Source organism: Ctenopharyngodon idella, chromosome 24 (assembly GCF_019924925.1).
Source record: "Ctenopharyngodon idella isolate HZGC_01 chromosome 24, HZGC01, whole genome shotgun sequence".
NCBI lineage: Eukaryota > Metazoa > Chordata > Actinopteri > Cypriniformes > Xenocyprididae > Ctenopharyngodon > Ctenopharyngodon idella.
The window spans coordinates 21,893,622-21,913,319 of record NC_067243.1 but is presented as its reverse complement, the minus strand read 5'-3'; the positions used below and the strand labels follow the sequence as shown (position 1 = coordinate 21,913,319).

Sequence of the window (19,698 nt, the reverse complement as noted above, 5' to 3'; positions counted from 1 at the left end):
GTTACACAGATACACATGGGAGCCTTTGAAAGCAGGCGTCTATCAGCGGATCCCTAATGTATCCACTGATAGATGGATCCGCTGATAGACGCCTGCTTTCAAACACTGAAGAGCGTCAAAGATGTCTATTTACAACAAGTTTTTGAAGTGTTGATCATTGTAGCCAATCACAGAAATATCTGTTGAGCGTGTAAACACAGTGGCCAATCAGAGGTGTTTAAGGCCCCGTTTACACTAGTGCGTTTTCGTTTTAAAATGAAAATGATCCTCGTCTACACTAGCATTTCCACAGCATTTCAGAAACGATCTCCGTTTACATTACACGACCGAAAACGCATGACACATGACCGTTCATGCACACTGGGCATGTGCGTAGAAGTGTAAACAGTTGCCTCTTGTGCACGTAGGTAACTGCTGTATTAAAAAATGCTGAGTTTAACTGCACAATGGCTGCTAAAAATGACAACAAAGCCAGCAAAGATTGCAGTTCAGTCTCCATGTTATTGTTTACATGGTTTTCTAAAAAAAAAAAAAGTCCCAAAATGTATACAACTTAAAAAAATCACATAATATAAATAAGTTGTCACAGAATAAGAATATGAGAGTAACTCAAATTTGACAAAAATGTCAGATAGAACCTTATAATTCCAAGGTAACAATATTTTTGCATGATATGACTCCTGGAAAGGCCTTGAAATTGCATCACCAACTACTTCAAGCTTTCTCAGCAAGAAGTCAACCATCCTTCCCTGTGCCTGAGGTCAGTTACGAAAGTACTATTAGATAAAATACAGAACTGATGGGCTGACTGAGTTCACCTCAACTGTGATGGTCATGAACATGTGTACATCAAAGATTCATTGTAAACTGATGCAAGCAAAGTTTCTACAGTTTATGAAAGCGAATGAATTTTCCTCCGGTATACCTCAACCCCAAGGTGCCTTTATTCGGAGTCTCTGCGGTATGTGCAAATGTGGTGTGTAACAGAATTGTGCTTCTGATCTTCTCGTATTGATCGCGTTTAGAGAATTCGCCGAGGGAGAGAAAGGAATCAATTTCACGCCAACAGCAAGGAATAAACAATAACTCCCAGTTCTCTTCTGTCTGCTCGAGTCTAATGTCTTCTGACAGGCACCAAATACCAGGAATAAAATACACTCGGTTGAAAGTGTAGCCGGCTGTCTAATGTGAATATGTCGGTTCTATTTGTCGGGCTTAAAAAGCTTTAACTGACATCGGCGAGAGCAGGCATTCTCAGTATTGTACGTGGTCATCCGTGCTTTAGCATGCTAACTAATGCTAATCGTTTGTGACGCGCCCCATCAGAAGCGAGCGCCGTAAGCGCCTTCTGAAAATGTTCTCGTTTTCCTCCCTTTAGCTTCAGGGTGTAACACCTCTGATGTTCTCCGCTGTGTTTTGTTGTTTTTTGGGGGGGGAGCCTGAAGTCGCTGCATTGAGCATGTGGAACGATGTGCCAGGACACCAGTCATCTAAACTGCTGTTGTGTTTTATTAATGCTTAACTCCCTGTGGATCAAAACGTGGCGGTTCAGTCCCGTTGAGATCATAGAGCAGCGGTCAGGACAGGATTAGATCTACAGCCCTTCTTCTTACAGATATTCTGCAGTTTGGTGATTCAATCCCTGGTGTCATTCAGCTATAAATCTCATAATACTGCAGAAGCTGGCCAAATATCATGGTTGTTTCTTTATATTTATATATAAAAGAGAGTTCTGCAGAGATTATGTATTTTTTTAAGCATCAACCTGTTTTCATTGACAAAAACCAAATAGGATTTTTTCCATTGGCTTTTGGATTATTGCAGAAAATAAGCAACAAAATATGATTCTTACTTCTCTATTTTCACCTAGTGTAAATAGCATTTCGCTAAGAAAATGCTGCTATTGTCAATTAGTGTAAATAGAATATATAATTTTCACTTAATGTAAATAGTATATCGCTAAGAAAATGCTGCTATTGGTCTGATTGGTCAATAGCTGTGTTTTATTCATGATAAAACACGGCTATGACCGCTTTACCCAACGGTTCTGTGTACACAACACCCTTAGCAACCACTCTTAGCAACGTAAACTGTTTGTTCTCATTGATATTGTTCATTGAAGCTTACTGTATTATGTAGAAGAGTATTGTAAGAAAGAGATCGATCGAACGAGTTTATTACCTGCATTCAGATTTAGCATTTTCCTTCAGGTCAGTCTAATGTTCATATTAAAAAATCTGTTTAAATGTCAGATGTATTATCTTGTCCTTTTAACATTTAAGGGGTTTTCATGTGACTGACAGCTCTAGTCAAAGCATTTGTCAGTTGCTTCTTGTTCCGTTTTCAAAACAATTCAGTCTTTTCAATATAAAAGTCTTCGCTACTGACTGACACACTCATAAAGACAGTCTTTGCCACCATCTAATGGTGTAATAATGTAACTTCTGTTGCTGTTTACGGTCAGGGACTATTTTTTTCCGGCGGAAGGAAGGCTTTTAGAAAAAGTTTACTTCATGAAAGTTGCATTGATACATATTTCTGGCTTTAATATTTGTATTGTGTGGTAACCATTTTATAAAAGCAATAAGGTACTCGAGGCTAGTGCTGTATCGTGAATAAGTCGCGATTAAAAACATTGGACTTTTTTATATTTTTATGTAATTAACTATTAATTATTTCACAGTTACTCTCCAAATTAATGTAGAAACAACTCAAAGACAGTATATTTTAATTGTTGTTATGGCATCTTTTTATGAATGAATGCCAGTATCACTGATACTAATACTGGTACTGACGTCTCTATGAAATTGATTTTTTTTTTTTAAACATTAATTATAGAGAGCATTCTGCTTTACAGCATAACTGAAAGCTATCAATTTCAACATTTATTAGGCTTTAAAAAAATAACTTTTAATTTAAGTGAACAATCTTCACATAAACCCATTATAGTAAATGTTGTATTTACCTGTGGCCTGTCTAACAGGTAGGAAATATACAGAAATTGAATAAAGTTATCAAACACTTTACAGTCTTCACTGTATAAATTATAAATAAAATATAGATTAATCCTTATTGAAGCTACAATTTTCTCTGTTACCTTTGTTCTTTGATTAACATTAATGACAGACTCACAGCAACTGGTTTATTAGGCTACTGCGACTTTAAGAGCTGCCGCTGCCGAACATGACGCAGATCTGACGCGCATCTAATTTTCTCACTCTTTGGCTCTGTCCCAAACGGCACACTTCTATGCACTTTTGGCCTTGTGGACTTACAATGGCTGCTGCGTGCGCGTGTCCGTTAAGTCCACAAACCGTAGGGTGTCCCGTTTGTCAATTTTAGGCTTCTTATCTTATGTAAGATTTTTTGAAAGTCTCTTCTGCTCACCAAGGCTGCATTTATTTGATCAAAAATCGAATAAAAAAATGTAATGCTGTGAAATGTTATTACAATTTAAAATAACTTTTTTGATTTGAATACATTTTGAAATGTAATTTATTCCTATAATGGTAAAGCTGAATTGTCAGCATCATTACTCCAGTCTTCAGTGTCACATGATTCTTCAGAAATCATTCTAATATGCTGATTTGCTGAACATTTCTTATTATCATCAATGTTGAAAACTATTGTGCTGCTTCATATCTTTGTGGAGACATTTTTTTCAGGACTCTTTTGATGAATAGAAAGTTCAAAAGAATAGAGTTTATTTGAAGTAGAAATCTTTTGTAACATTATAAATGTCTTTACTGTCACTTTTGATTAATTTGATGCATCCTTTGCTGAATAAATGTATTAATTTCTTTAAAAAAAAATACTGATCCAACCTTTTGAGGTCAGTATATATTACAGTGAGTGTAAGCTGGTCAGTGAGGTTCAGCAGTTTTTCTGTTCACTTCACCAGTAGGCTATCTCTGAAAGTAATCTTAATTCTGGTCTTCCATGTGTCTTCTTGACAGTTTAAAGGTCAAGCGAACCTCCACGTGTTTGAAGACTGGTGTGGCTCCTCAGTCGCTCAGCTCAGGAAGAACCTGCATTTTCCTCTCTACCCCCATGTGAGTATGAATATAAAAGTCATAACAATTTTAGTGAATAAAAAATACACAAATCTAAGAGTGTTTTAGTATTTTTGTCTCTCTTTTGCTGTATTGAGCAAGCTAACATGAACAAAACCCAATGATTATGTTTTACAGCATCATTTGAAAATGATCCAAAGAGTATCTTGTGCTTTAATAAAAGAAATAACATGTGACCATCTGTACAAAGAAGTCACATGATCAACGTCACTAATTAGTGACTAAATTTAGTGCACTTTTTTGGTTTATTGTACATTCTAAAACTCCTAAAAATCCTAAAACTTCCAAGTTTACATAAAGGACGTTGGATATGTCTTTTAGTTATTTTCTCGAGAATGTTTCCATGTATATGTCTTTCATACTTCAAAAGTCCTATAGACCAGATCACACATTCATGTATTCATGGGTGATGGGTAGATGAAATTGGTTTGTCTATTGTCCTGGAGCGGCTATAACTCAAACTCCCATCTCAAGAGACATCAGGAGTTTATGGGGAAAAACAGTGGGAACATATTTTAAGGTGAAAACCATCAGTTTCTGTGCTTATCTATTCTGAAAGTGATGGTTTCTGAGATATTTCTAATGTACAGTAAAGCTGCAATGAGATATTTATTAATTCAAATGTTGAAATAGTTTGTACTCTTTTCATTGGCCCCGTGGCCAGTTTTTAGTGCAGGAAGCTTTAAAGAGGACAATTTGTTTTTAGATGACTGAGTTAATTATTAATATCAACACATTAATTATTGAGTATCTGTTTAGCTTGTATGATTTATGAGATACTGTTATAATTGAGTTTGTAGAGCAAATTGGAAACAGAATAATGCTATAAAAGGGGGAAATATCCCTAAAACAGAGATATGATGCATCAGTATACAGTCATTGGTGCCATAAACTTTAGTAGGGATATTTGAAAGCATGTTGTTTTGGTTTAAGTGGCGGCTGTCGTGATGATATGAGAAACATAATTGAGTTTTAGAGTAATGTGACAGCGTTGTGTTTGGTTAGATTTGCAGTTTAAAACACAAGCCCACAACTCGCACTACAGCGGCCATGAATTTGCACGGGGAGCCTAGTGAAGCGTAACTGAAACAGTTGAAAGTAAATATTAGCAGAAAGCTGGGTAAACATACGGCTATGTGATCGTTGGGAGGAATTTGCTCTTTAGAAGAACTTGTCAGTATGTTACGCTCAGTTGGAAAATCCATTTCTCTTTCGTGGAAAAGAACTTCAGTGTTATTAGATTTTTGTAGGAGTTGCAAGGACAAATGCAATCTAAAACATTGACAAATATTTTAGTGGACATATATTCATTTAAAATGGACATGCCTGTTTTGATGACTAATCCTGCACTTAAGGGTGTGTCCAGATTTTCATCCAATCAAATGCTCTCTAAATACAAATGCCTCTCCCCCAATACCAACTGTTTTAGAAAGTTGCAAATCAGGGTGGCTTGACGCTGATGTAATTTAAGTCTATTGGCTGTTATTTAAAAAATGGAATGAGCCCTTCGATATGCCCTGCATAGATAATGTTCACACTGTTTCATAGGAAATAAATTAACGTAAGTAATGAAACTATGCTTGTTGAACATTTTCATTGGTTCTTCAAAGGGATAGTTCACCCAAAAATGAAAATTCTGTCTTCAGTTCTTTCTTCTGTTGAATATAAAGGAAGATATTTTGAAGAATTTTGGTAACCAAACAGTTGCTGGTCTCCATTGACTTCCATAGTATCCTCCTGTGACCCAAGCATAGACTTTTGTCCACTGTAGTGGACGTTATATTTTAGCAAATTTCTCTGATGCTGTACGTGTCAAAGTTTTAAAGCAGATAGAGCAGATTCACTCCTTGGTCTTTAAAATGGCTGACATTAATTTAGTGATCACCCTTATGGAAATATGATAATATTTTGTAATTATCATTTAAATCTGACTAATTTTCAAATTGTTTGTCATAAATCAACATCTCAGGAAATTGTTTTGGGGTTTCAAATCAGAATATGACTTTCTGTTACGAAACAGGAAACTGATTTTTACATGGACACCAAGACTTAAAGCATGTAAGTCAGGCGTTTTGGGCGAAATTATATATCAGTATTCCTATGAAATATTAGATATTCTTATGAAAATGTTGCCAACTATCACTCCCATTATTACACTTCTTTTTTCATTACATGTTGCTCCAAGAACACATTAATATGCAAATTAGATACAGTGTATCAATGCATTGTATAGAATGGGAAAAGCCATTTTACACACAATCGCATACAGTAAAATAGTATATCAAATGATTCTGTTATATCTTTCATAACATATTTGCGAATCATCTTTATACAATGATTGGTTAAAGAAAATCCTTAAACCTAAAAATTGATTGGTGAATGAAAAAAAATATATATTTATTTTTTCCATTTGTTTCTTATGCTCCAAACAATGTAATGACAATAAAAAAAAACTAAATTCACAAAACTTTTTGTTTCCCCTGGTTCTCAGGAGGGTATAGGAAAAAAAAAAAAAAAAAAAAAAAAAAAAGAAAAAAAAAAACTTTGGAAGTCAATGGGACCAGAAACAATTTGGTTACCAACATTCTTCAAAATTTCTTTTTTATGTTCAACAAAAATCAACAGAAATAAATTAATAAAGGTTTGTAACAACTTGAGGGTGAGTAAATGATGACAAAATTTTCCTTTTTGACTGAATTGTCCCTAAGTGTAAACGTATTTGTTTAATACAAGTAAAATATACAGTTTAATTGTTGGTTTAGAAGTTATGAGATTATAAATGATAGTTTTGATAATTCATTATGGACTTTTTATTATTATTTGATTGCTTTTATTTTGGTATCACCTAGCCATATCCTAATGCTGTCATCATTTTTTTTTTTTTTTTTTCAATTTGATGACTTTTATTTTGGTATCACCTAGCCATATCCCAATTGACTGTTCGCAAAGACCTGCCCCCTTTAGTTACTGTTGCTACGTCCAACAAGCCATGATGCTGATCTCTTTCCACACATCATGTTCTCACGCAATAAAAATTACATCGTGGAGCAAAGAGGACACTGACAACGCGTCGACAGACAAGGCAGAGCAGGTTACTTTTGTTATGAAACAAAGTCTCAAATTTCAAATTTTGTCATTTTTAAAGAAATGTAAACAATAAATACCGTTTTGTGGCTCTTTAATGTGTCATGACAGATCGCTGTAGCGATCATCTCTTCCTACTAGTTCATTTATAGAATCAAATAAACATGAATGAACATTATAAGAAATGTTGTTTCAATCGCAGAAAGACGGAGAGACGTCAGTACACACCATTTTTCAAGTTCAAGTCCACCTACGTTAATCTGCTAAGTCCCCTGACTGCTTTGACAGACAAAATGGCGGATTCGGTGTTATGATTGGTTAGATCGCCTGTCAATCAAACTCCTGGCAAAGGGTCAATTCTGTCATTATTTATTTATTTATTTATTTTTTAATTTGATGACTTTTATTTTGGTATCACCTAGGGCTGGGCGATAAAACGATAACGATATGTATCGCGATAGACACGTGATCGATATCAATAAAAAATTTGTTCGATAAAACGTTCGATATTTTTTTTTATTCTTCGTCGGAAGAAAACAGAGGTTGCGAAGCAAGTTTGGTTGCATTAACAAAGGCACTCGCTCTCTGGTAACCTAGCAACGTAGGGAGTGACACGCTAACAGCCAATCATGTAACAGTATCAAGTTTGGTTGCGCCATATCGTTGTCTCGTGCTGGTCTGCTGGATTCCTCTTCAGTAACCGGCAACTGATAAGCAGAAAATGAGTGCCGCAGCGAGCGAGGAAATTGTAAATAAAAGAGGAAAAGTCAGCTCGCCAGTATGGCAGTTTTTTGGATATTATAAGTCTGACCGTAGTCAGACCAATGTCGTCTGCAAATTATGCAAGACTGGTAATACCACGAACTTGATGTACCACCTTAGCCGCGCTCACCCTTTGGAGCACAGCCGTATTCAACCAACAACATCTGTAGCTGCAACACCGCACAACATTTTAATTATTTGAGTTTTCCATGGTTGTTGACATTTCTGTCTTAATAACTGAGGGGATTATGATCAGAGGAAGGTTAAGTTTAAAATAAAAATGTTTAAATGTAATATATTTTTCTCCTGGTCCTTATTTTAAATGGGTCAGAAAAAATTATCAATAATTATCGATATCGACCGATATGAAACACTGATATTGTGATACAGTTTTCAGCCATATCGCCCAGCCCTAGTATCACCTAACCATATCCTAATTCTGTCATAATTTATTTATTTATTTAATTTGATGACTATTTTGGTATCATCATTTACTTACTATTTATTGAGTTCTTTTTGAATTATTTATTTGATTAGTATTTTTTTGGCTATCACCTGTCCATATCACAATTTTGTTATTCTGAATTATTCCTTTAATTTATCGTGAACCACCTTTTTGTTGATGATTATCAGGATTTGGAAGGTGTGTCTGAAAACCTCAACCCTTCTCTCACCATGTGGGTGGTTTCATATAATTGAAAGCCCCTACAGGTTGTAATGGGTGGAATTATACAGTACGCTTCTCCTGAACTGTCACTGTGAATTCTGTTTGGTTCAGACCACCTACATAGTCCTCCCACCTCCTCAACTTTTACCTTGTGATTTATTTATTTATTCTTTTTTTGGCAGGCCTGTTTTTATAGATCACAGCCCAAAAAGTCTGACAGAACTCACCCAAAATTAAAAGCACGTACAGACGCATACTGTGAAAACAGTTACTCTCTGCTCCGGAAACGCTTCTCTCTGTTCCTCTGTTTCTTTTTCTCCATCTTTCTGTCTATGTGATTTTTTTGAACAGATGACAGATAGCAGAGATTCTGGTCTCTCACACATAGTGTTGTGTGTCTGTTTAGTGAACAACTGAACAGACACAGCAGGAGCGGCTTCAAAACTCACACAGGCATTTTATTTGAAATACAATAGAACATAAATTGGCACCATTATATCTCAGTGATTGATTCGTGACAACTATCAGAATTATCATTATTTGTTTATTTATTAACTTTTTTGTCACGTCTTGATTAGTCATATTTTCTCCCACAAATATTTTATTGTATAAACTTCATTGTTTTACTAATTACAACGAATTTACAACGTAACTTTCGATAATTATAGTGTACCTATAAAGTAAGTACGTGTAAGTATAGGGGAACAATACGTAAAGTCTTGGGAATAAAGGGGTAACAACCAGGAAAATAACAAATTATTTATACTGTAAGTATTTTAGAACTAAGGTGTACTTATACTATTATGATAGACAACAATCTTACGTTTGGGAGCAATTTAGCGAGAAAGTGCACTGATTAAGTTGTTTCAAGACAAGTAGAAAGAACTATTGCAATCTTTTTTAATACATGGGGAAATATACTTTTGTTTCATGTAGTTACAGGGTAAGTATGACATTGCGGGCTGTAAATTAAAGTGGTGCTTGTTACACTCTTGTTTTATGTAGTTACAGGCTAAGTAATAAAAAAACTTTTCGCGTGAGTTTCTCGGCACGCTTACGTCACGCTTCAAGTTACGTCAAGCATGACCTCTCAACCCTCTCATGCACGGGCACAGTTGGTCAAAAGTTTAACATTTTTAAATAATTACAAATACATATCGTTTCACTTCAGAAGACATTGATTCATCTATTGGGGTCGTATGGATTACTGTTGTTATTGCTGTATGTGCTGTTTGATGCTTTGACTTTTAGGAACACATGAGCTTGCATTATAAAGCATTCCCAGAGATTATTTACTTTTCTAAAAACCTTTGTTTGTGTTCATCTTAAGAAGGAAAGTCGTATACATCTCAGATGGCATGAGGGTAAAAGATGAGTAAACGGTGAGCACATTTCCGGGTGTACTGTATTTTCTTTTAATACAGAATAGCAAATGACATGGGATTCCCTCTTAAGATTCATTAGTGGAAAGAAAGAAAAAGAAGAAGAGGAACAAGAGGAGGAGGAAGCCATGCAAGAGAAACGAATGTTGTAACTTTAAATCTCTTTTGAAATAAGTTGTTTTTCAAATAAAGGTTTCCAAGTGATATCAGATTGTTTGCAGTTTGTTTTTATTACTTACCCTGTAACTACATAAAACAAGAGGGTAACAAGCACCACTTTAATTTACAGCCCACAATGTCATACTTACCCTGTAACTACATGAAACAAAAGTATATTTCCCCATGTATTAAAAAAGATTGCAACAGTTCTTTCTACTTGCCTTACTTAATCAGTGCACTTTCTCGCTAAATTGCTCTCAAACTTGATTGTTGTCTATCATAATAGTATAAGTACCCCTTAGTTCTAAAATACTTACAGTATAAATAATTTGTTATTTTCCTAGTTGTTACTCTTTAATTCCCAAGACTTTACATATTGTTTCCCTATACTTACATGTACTTACTTTATAGGTACATTATAATTATCGAAAGTTATGCTGTAAATTCGTTGTAATTATGCAGTACTTTCCGGGCTGTAATCTAAAGTGTTACCTTTTACTCTTGTCCCAGACACAGGCTTAAAATATGAAAGAGAAAAAAAAAAATCCATCTTAAACTGTGATGATCTAAACAAACAGTGGATTAAACATAAACTATTTCAATAGTTTTTTTGTGTGCGTAAAAATTTTATATATATATATATATATATATTTATTTCTCTTTATTTATTTTTTTTTTTACACATTATGACCCACCATGTCTTCACTCACCCCACCACAATGGTATTTTACATACTAATTTCATATTCATACATTTAATCTCTCCAGACGAGAACTACTGTAAAGAAGTTGGCTGTGGCTCCAAAATGGAAGAACTACGGCCTGAGGATATTTGGATACATTCTACCTTACAAGGATGGTAAATGCTCTTTTGTATTGTATTAAAAGCCACAATTTCTTGTAGATGTTTGTCATGACATCAAATGGGATACAGAATGTAGAGCAGGGGACATTCTCTCACAATCTCACACACAAACACACACACACAACGTTATCAAAGTAGCGAAGGATCATTGTTACCTGTCACTCACAGTGTCTGTCGGTCTCATTTGTCCAGGTGATTTTCAGTTTGCGGTTTCTTCTGATGATAACTCAGAGTTCTGGTTGAGTTCAGATGAAAGTCCTCTCAATGCACGTCTGCTGGCCTATGTGGGAAAGGTAAGGGATTTAAGATTGGAAATGTTATCTTTTAATGCTTACGATGAATATAACATGAAATGACACATTCTACGGCACACCTAAAGGGACATGGTGATGGAAAAAATATGAGATTGGAGGAAAAAATATATTTCAATGCTTTTGCCTTCTCTCGCAATTATATAGTTGGGTAATTATATTGTATGTAATTTGGGGGCACAGGGTTTGAAATTAACTTTTTTACTTGGTAGCACTGCTGCTCCCAACTTCAAAAGATTAGGAGCACCAGCAAAACTTTAGGAGCACCACAACTAATGTGTGAGTATAGGGCTCGACATTAAGCCTTGTCATTCACTTTTCAGAGTAAAAAAGTTGCTTGTCTGGAAAAAAATATGATTTTTGTGTTGTAAATATAATTTATTTTAAAGCAACATTCTCATCAGTGTTCAATCAGCTTTGACATATTTAAATCTGCATATTTGTGATCTTTACCCAGAGGGCATTTTTTTTACCTTTATAAAGGGCATTTTCTCCCCAATCTTATTAAGTGTATGCTTGATCTTTCATTTTAAATTATTAAATTTGATCAATAAATTCAATTACAATAATAAGACACTATAGGGGTGTTTCCAGTCGAATTAATTTACACTGAAAAATTACAACTGCATTAAATAATGTTATGAGATCGTTTCATTTTTACAAATATATACAAATAAGAAATGTTGGAAAGAATGATACTTTTAAACATGAAACTAAACCGCCAGTAGGTGACCGTCTTAATGAGTGAGTCATTGAGTCATTTAAACGATTCGTTCATACAGATGATTCATTCAAAAAAGTCCCTATGTTCCGTTCGGAAGGGCTCATCCCTATGCCCTTATCCCTTCAAAGGGTTTACACTCCGGAGTGAGAGCTTCGTCTTTTCCCCCCTGGTATACTCCTTGTATTAATACGCATTCATTTACTGTAGTAACATTATAAGCTACTGCCGGTCTTTTACGTTAAATATAATGTATATTGTGTCTATGTATTTGAAACATTTGAATGGACTGATAAAGGTAACTGTAAAGTATTTTTGTTGACATACGTCATTTTGACCATAATAATGTACCAAATCTTACTTGTATAAATATTACAGTAGTATAGAAAAATACTATACATACATTTATAGGTAAAAGCGAACTCTAAACCTCCTTTACCTATTCTGTGATGTCAAACAACTTCCCTGTGCAAAGGATCATGGAGGCCCGAAGTGTCCATCAGTTGTACCCTTTGAAATCCTTCATTCTGAAGGGCCCTTTGAATTGGCCAGTTTTGAGCACTTCAGTTTGGAATGATCCTTCAATATGGCGGCCATGATTGTTTTCACTCCGAAGTGCCCTTCGGAGGGCAATATATCCCGTTTGGAATGCACCATGAGGCAGTTGTTTTTTGAATGGGTCATTGAATCTTTGACTCAACCGATTCATTCAAAATACTAAATCATTCAGTAATGAAAACACGATTGTGTTGTCGTGAAATGTGCTATGGTTCTGCTGTGCTATGGTTCTGATCTTTGTTTGGAACTATTTTTGCTGCTGAAACAGAACAATATTGCGTCTAAAATGTAAGTGATTTAATTTTAACTACTTTTTACAGTTGGTTTTATTCAGGATATTCAGGAAAACAGCACTCTTGGTTGTGTAATGTTGCTGTATCATGTTATAAATATAAAAATTGAAGTGTTAATGTCGAGCCCTGTGTAACAGTATTCGTGTAACTTTTCATCGTCTCTTCAGGTCTTTACATTTTGTGCGCTAGTTAGCTTCCTGTCACGTGACAATGGAGCGCGGTGAAAGGGAGTGATTGGCGGCTAATATTAACCAACTTAAAACCTGCTTTAAACTTAAGAACGTAAAGATGAAGTTTAATAGGTTATGTGATAGAATGGTGGACCGGTCACTGTATCAGCTCACAGCAGGCACATACTGTGCAGTAATTAGCGAACGTTTTGAAGAGAAATGAAAACAGGTCACACCTCAACAATTATTTGCACTCACACTAATGCTCCCAAATATATTTTGCGGTCACACAGATTCAATTTAGGGGAGCATATGCGTCCCTTTATAAAATGGTTAGTTCCTGTCCTTGATTCTGATTGGTCAATAGCTGTGTTTTATTCATGATAAAACACGGCTATGACCACTTCACCCAACGGTTCTGTGTATCACTACACAACACCCTTAGCAACCACTCTTAGCAACGTAAACTGTATGTTCTCAATTGATATTGTTCATTGAAGCTTACTGTATTATATAGAAGAGTATTGTGAGAAAGAGATCGATTGAACAAGTTTATTACCTGCATTCAGATTTAGCATTTTCCTTCAGGTCAGTCCTGTGTTCATAATAAAAAATCTGTTTAAATGTCCGCTGCAATGTCTTGTCCTTTTAACAATTAAGGGGTTTTCCCGTGACTGACAGCACTATCAAAGCATCTGTCAGTTGCGTCTTGTTTGGTGTTCACAACAATTCAGTCTTTTCAATATAAGAGTCTTCGCTACTGAGTGACTCACTCATAAAGACAGTCTTTGCCACCATCTAATGGCGTAATAATGTAACTTCTGTTGCTGTTCACGGTCAGGGACTATTTTTTCGGAAGGAAGGCTTTTAGTGATTTTACTTCATGAACGATGCATTGATACATATTTTTTGGCTTTAATATTTGTATTGTGTGGTAACCGTTTTCACTTTTATTTATTTTTTTTGGTTTTCAACCGCCCTTCAGCCATGACTTATTCACAATACAGCACAGGCTCTCGTACCTTATTGCTTACTTAAGGGCTCTGTAGAATGCGTTATTCTTTTTCTGTGCCTTTCCAAATAAGGTATTCGACTTCGGCCACATCCCTATTGTGTATATTATACTTGCCCAAGAGCCTGTATTCAATTTTATAGGCTTTAAAGTGTAAATATCAATCAACACTCCTTTCATTAGTCATTGAATGGCAGAGTCACTGTGAACAGTGGTGGCTATTTCCTCAAACAGAAGGCCTTACTGCTACTGCATGGTGGATTTCACTTAGATTTATTCCCCAGTGGTCTTGGTGCTTAGAAGTGTAGATTTGTACGATGTGAGGGAGCATTGGCTTTGTAAAACACAATTAGCGCCTCAGCCAGAAGCCTGTGAGAGTGTGGTTTACTGGCGTATCGATTACGTCTGGCTCAGACGGGACTAGGCGCTCACACACGCCCGCAAGGACTCGATACCCTGTCACAGAGATGTGTGATCGATTGAAACGCTGAGGCACTAAGGCGTCTCTTTGTCTAAGAAAAGAATCACAGCCTGTCCGGAATTCCGAGTGACTCCTTACGGAAGTGACAGACCTTTTCCAGTCACCTGTAGATGGGGAAATCCATCCAAGCTGGAGAAACAGAGAAGCACATTGTTTATGTGGGTGTAGATATAGACACTCAAATGTTCGAGATTCGTCTGAATAAGGCAGACAGATTCATTTCAATTTTGAGGCGACTACTTGACAAATAGTGAATGAAGTGGGAATAAAAGAGCTGAGAGAGAAGAAAGACACAAAGAAGAAAGTGCAATATCTCGCTTCAGTATAATAGCAGTGTGACTCTATTGCGCCCGTATTTTCTCTGTTTGCCCCCTTTCCATCTATTCAATACTCCAGGGTCGCAGATAGACAAAATGAGTTTCTTCAATGTAATTCTGTGTTTGGGGAAAGTTCACATGGCTCAAAAATGGATGGAATAGTATAAAGGAGAGAGGAGCAGTGGGGTAACACCAGCTGAAATTCCATAGACATCTCTGAAAGATGAAAAAATACAGTTGTCAGGTTATCTGTGCACTTCCATTGTCCAGACAAATTGTGTTACAGAGAGAATAATTCACTCCAAAAATGAAATTCTGTCATCTTTTACTCACTTACTCACTGTCATCTTTTATTGTTCCGAATCGGTGCGACTGTTTCTTATCCCATGCCCAAGATGCTAAATATGGTATATTGAAAATGAGTGCTGTCAACCTCCAGAAATGACAAAAACAGCACCCCAAAAGTGGGCCAGACATCTTGAGCACTATATTCGAAGTCTTCTGAAGATAAACAAAAGCTTTTTGTGCAAAAGAGATTTATATTTAAGTATTTCGCTGAAAATCTTCCCCTCACCAAGACCATGTTATGACACTTGTCCTAACCAGCCGCTATGATGATACACGACGAGTGACAGGTGATTCTGTTTTGGAATGGTTTCTATTTCTGCGACTTTTGGGGCTGAAAGCTTAATTTGTAAATAGAGTATCATTTTGTGTGATAGCTATAATTTACCTCAGATATTAAAAGGAAACAAGAACAAAACTGTGAACTCTATGTAAACAAACAAGTGTTTTCCGTGCCAAAGATTGTATTGGTCACTGAGGGGCTGTTTACACGACACCGTTAACAACTAAAAATGGAAAACCTTTTATGCGTTTTGGACGTTCATTTACACAACAACGGCATTTTGGGGGCCTGAAAACAAAATGCAAGGTTTCAAAATGCAAGGTTTTGAAAACGATACCATTATCGTCTTCATGTAAACAACAAAAACGCAAATTTGTGAAAACGGTGACGTCGAGTGCATGCGTATTACGTGTTCAGTCTACAGGCGCATAGTGTTTCTTTACAAAGTGACAACGCCAACTACTGGCCTGGCAGCAGAATACGGTGTTTTAGTCGTTTTTGCGGATCCTTGTGAACGGGGATCGTTTTGACAACATTGTCATTTGTACATGATAAAAGCAAAGGGAAAAACATTTCCGTTTTTAGTACATCGTTGTCGTGTAAACATACCCTGAGTATGCATTGTGAATAGTGATGAAATGGTTTATTTTTTAGTAATTTGATTATGTGCTTATCGATTTTGTTGTGATTACAAGACAGCAGTGTGCTTGCAGAGAGAGCTCCGCCCACACGCTCTTCTGAGTAGTAGCCAAAGCAGTAGTTGCGTAGCTGTCAATGGAGGGACAAAAATAGCTCAGATTTCATTAAAAAAGATCTTCATTTTTGTTCCGAAGATGAACGAAAGTCTTGCGGGTTTGGAACGACATGAGAGTGAGTAATAATGACAGAATTTTCATTTTTGGGTGAACTAACCCTTTATGTTCAACTAATTGCATTTAATATAAATTTAAATAAATATTGTACATAACGTGCAATTAAGTTTCCACTTAAAGTGGAAATGAAGCAGTCAGTCAAGTTACATTATTTAGTAAATGGATTTCAACTCAAATTTTATAACAAACACTATAAATGTAACCATTTAAAAGAAAGCAAGGGTGCCACCATCTTGCAGTACTATAACCTGTGACATAGGGTTGGTTGTTCACATCACACTAGCTGCCAGAAGCTAGTTATAATAGTTAATAAAGATTTAAATATGGATATTTTTTATTTTTTTTATTATTATTTTTTTTAACAAAAACGCATCACTTCACTTCAGAAGGCCTTTATTAACCCCCTGGAGCCGTATGGATTACTTTTATGATGGATGAATGTGCTTTTTTGGGCTTCAAAATATCATGCCCCCTTCACTACCTTCAAGCTTGGAAGAGATAGGATATTTTTAAATATAACTCTGATTGTGTTCATCTGAAATAAGATAGTCAAATACACCTAGGACGGCTTGAGGGTGAATAAATCATGGGATCATTTTTATTTTTGGGTGAACTATCCCTTTATGTATATTTTTTTTAAAGTAGATTTTTCCCATAATAAGTACTTTTTTTTAAGTATGCTAAAGTGTACTTCATTTTTTTACAATGGAAACTGTAATTTTTATTAAAACTAAAAGAACTATTGCTAGCAAGTGTGCTAGTAAGAAGTTTCCACCCAATATTTACTCTCACCCTCGCATTTGAAAGATTTTACAGTAGTCACCTTCAAGTGGAAATATACTGTAGCTTTCGCCTCTGGAGGCAGACGTACAAACACACATACACACACAAAAGCAAATACACAACGCATCTTTGTCCTCTAATACCCGTGAGAGGCCAAGTTGCGTTTGGCAGCGGGGGTAATTAGCATTGGCTGAGTCACACACGTGTGTGCTGATCCTAAAAGCTACACAAGGTGTGTGCGACAGTAAACACGCCTTTTGCTGAAAAGAGGGGCAAGTGTGGGGGAATCTGGAGCGGGACTTTTTTTTGGTTGGCTTGTGTGTGTGTGACGAATGAAAGGCGTCTTTGAGGGCAGCAGGGATCTTGGATGATCCAGGAGGCATTATGATTCATTACATCGACGTTTGATGTGAACAGAAGCATTGAGAGTGAGAGACACATGACACACATGACAATTAAAGAGAGGCATGCTGGGATGGAGAGCTGGTGATTTCATTCTGGATCACTGCTCCAAGACCACTCATTAGAGTTGGTGTGGAAATCGCTGCAGTTGCCCTGCCGGTGAAGAGAGGGGTGTTTTGGATTATATAAAAACATTTTCATCCATCCAACCAACCATCCGTCCAACCAACCAACCAACCATCCATCCATCCATCCAACCAACCAACCAACCAACCATCCATCCATCCATCCATCCATCCATCTATCCATCCATCCATCCAACCAACCATCCATCCAACCGTCTGTCCAACCGACCGACCAACCATCCATCCATCCATCCAACCGTCCGTCCGTCCGCCCGTCTGTCCGTCCAACCAACCATCCATCTAACCAACCAACCATCTATCCAACCGTCCGTCCGTCCGTCCGTCCGTCCAACCAACCAACCAACCAACTAACCAACGATCCATCCATCCATCCATCCATCCATCCATCCATCCATCCATCCATCCATCCATCCATCCATCCATCCATCCATCCATCCATCCAACCAACTATCCATCCATCCATCCATCCAACCAACCAACGGGAAATTACCACTCCATTGCTTGTTGTGGCACATCACGATTGGTTGGTGTATTATACAAATGGACAGCAATGAATTACTTAATATTTTAAATATGTAATATGTGGATTTATAATTGAATCAACGTACTAGCAATCACTGAGAGAGGCATATATGGTTTGCAGTTCTCGATCCTGATTCTGTAAACAGGCTGTGTGGTCACAGTTATCCCTGAATGTGCAACTACTGACATAAACTTCTTTTTCCAGTGAGCAGATTAATTACAACAACAAAAGAGTAAATAGTGGTTAGCAAGCAAGCGGTGTCAGAATGCTCATCTGTGAGTCAAGCCTGAAGCAAGATGCTAACCCATAGCAATGCATTATAACAACAACGTCTGATGGCAGATACGTAAATATAAAGAGGAATTTTCAGACTTTTAAGTTACTGTTTTGTACATGTTGTCATATTAATTATTATTCAAATTGTGGATAATTGTTGAGAGGGGCAATTGCCTGCCCAATGTTACTTACATTGTAATTACATTGCAATTACATTGTAATTACATTACAACATTAATAATCAAGAAATCCTGTGGGTTTGCTCTATGTTTCAGCTGGGATCTGAGTGGACTGCACCAGGAGAGTTTACCAAGTTCAGGTCTCAGGCGTCCAAGTCTGTGCAGTAAGTACATACTTTATAAACACAGTAATATCTTAGTATGCTATTCCAAACACAGCATCCAGGTCCTTCATGCCCTTTTTTGTAATTTCTGTGTGTCCACAGCATTGTTGGAAACTGCACAACATACTTGCGTATATTGTCAAATATTGGTCATTAGTACAGAAATGTGTATGCTGTGTATATTTCTGTGTTTCACTTCCTGTTTTATTGTCCAACCAAGGGCCTCAATTTCCTCCTTTGTAAACAAACCGCCCACACTCATGTCTATTGATGCAGTTATTTTACCCCTGATGGTGTTGATTGGGTTGGTAATTGGAGGAAATTGCTGGCCTTTATCTGATCGGGCTTTTAATGATCGCCTTTCTCTGCTCCGCTCAAAGCACTCACATCATTTACAGTCGTACAACTTCTGTGATTTAAATATCACGTTGAAGAAAAAGCTGTGTCGCTTCTAAGATAGAAACACCTTTTCCGCTTCAAATCAGCAGTGTATGAACGGTCGATTAGCATATCGTATTTCTAGTGTTTCCATAAAAAGCCCACTACAGCCAGCAAACCATTTTAATTCGGCACTCTGCACTAATGCGCCATTAATAATGGCTTCAAATGGATCTGCTGGAATTAGCAGTGGGTTTGTTTCCATATGGCTGTAAAGTGATCCATAGCCTGGCCTTTATCTTGAGTGTATTTAATAATGCATAAACTAATCCGACCTCATTTCATGAACCTGAGTGTATAGATAGTAACCACAGAGGCACCTTTTTAGATTTGTTCTCTAGTAGATAATGCTCTGCCTAGATGATTTAAGCCTTGATATTTAGGAATTTCATTTCAATTTGTAAGTACATGATATTAGACATCTGGGGTGCCA

General features: G+C 36.6%; 1 protein-coding gene across 3 annotated transcripts in view; it reads left to right on the top strand.

Annotated features, from left to right (window-relative positions):
- b4galnt4a (beta-1,4-N-acetyl-galactosaminyl transferase 4a) overlaps positions 1-19,698 on the top strand; it is a 203,441-nt gene that overhangs the window by 126,911 nt on the left and 56,832 nt on the right. For all 3 annotated transcript variants that reach the window (XM_051884947.1, XM_051884946.1, XM_051884948.1), the window contains exons 4-7: positions 3,957-4,052; positions 10,895-10,985; positions 11,184-11,284; positions 18,760-18,827. In XM_051884947.1, the coding sequence (XP_051740907.1) occupies positions 3,957-4,052; positions 10,895-10,985; positions 11,184-11,284; positions 18,760-18,827 (356 nt within the window). The remainder of the gene's footprint in view (positions 1-3,956; positions 4,053-10,894; positions 10,986-11,183; positions 11,285-18,759; positions 18,828-19,698) is intronic.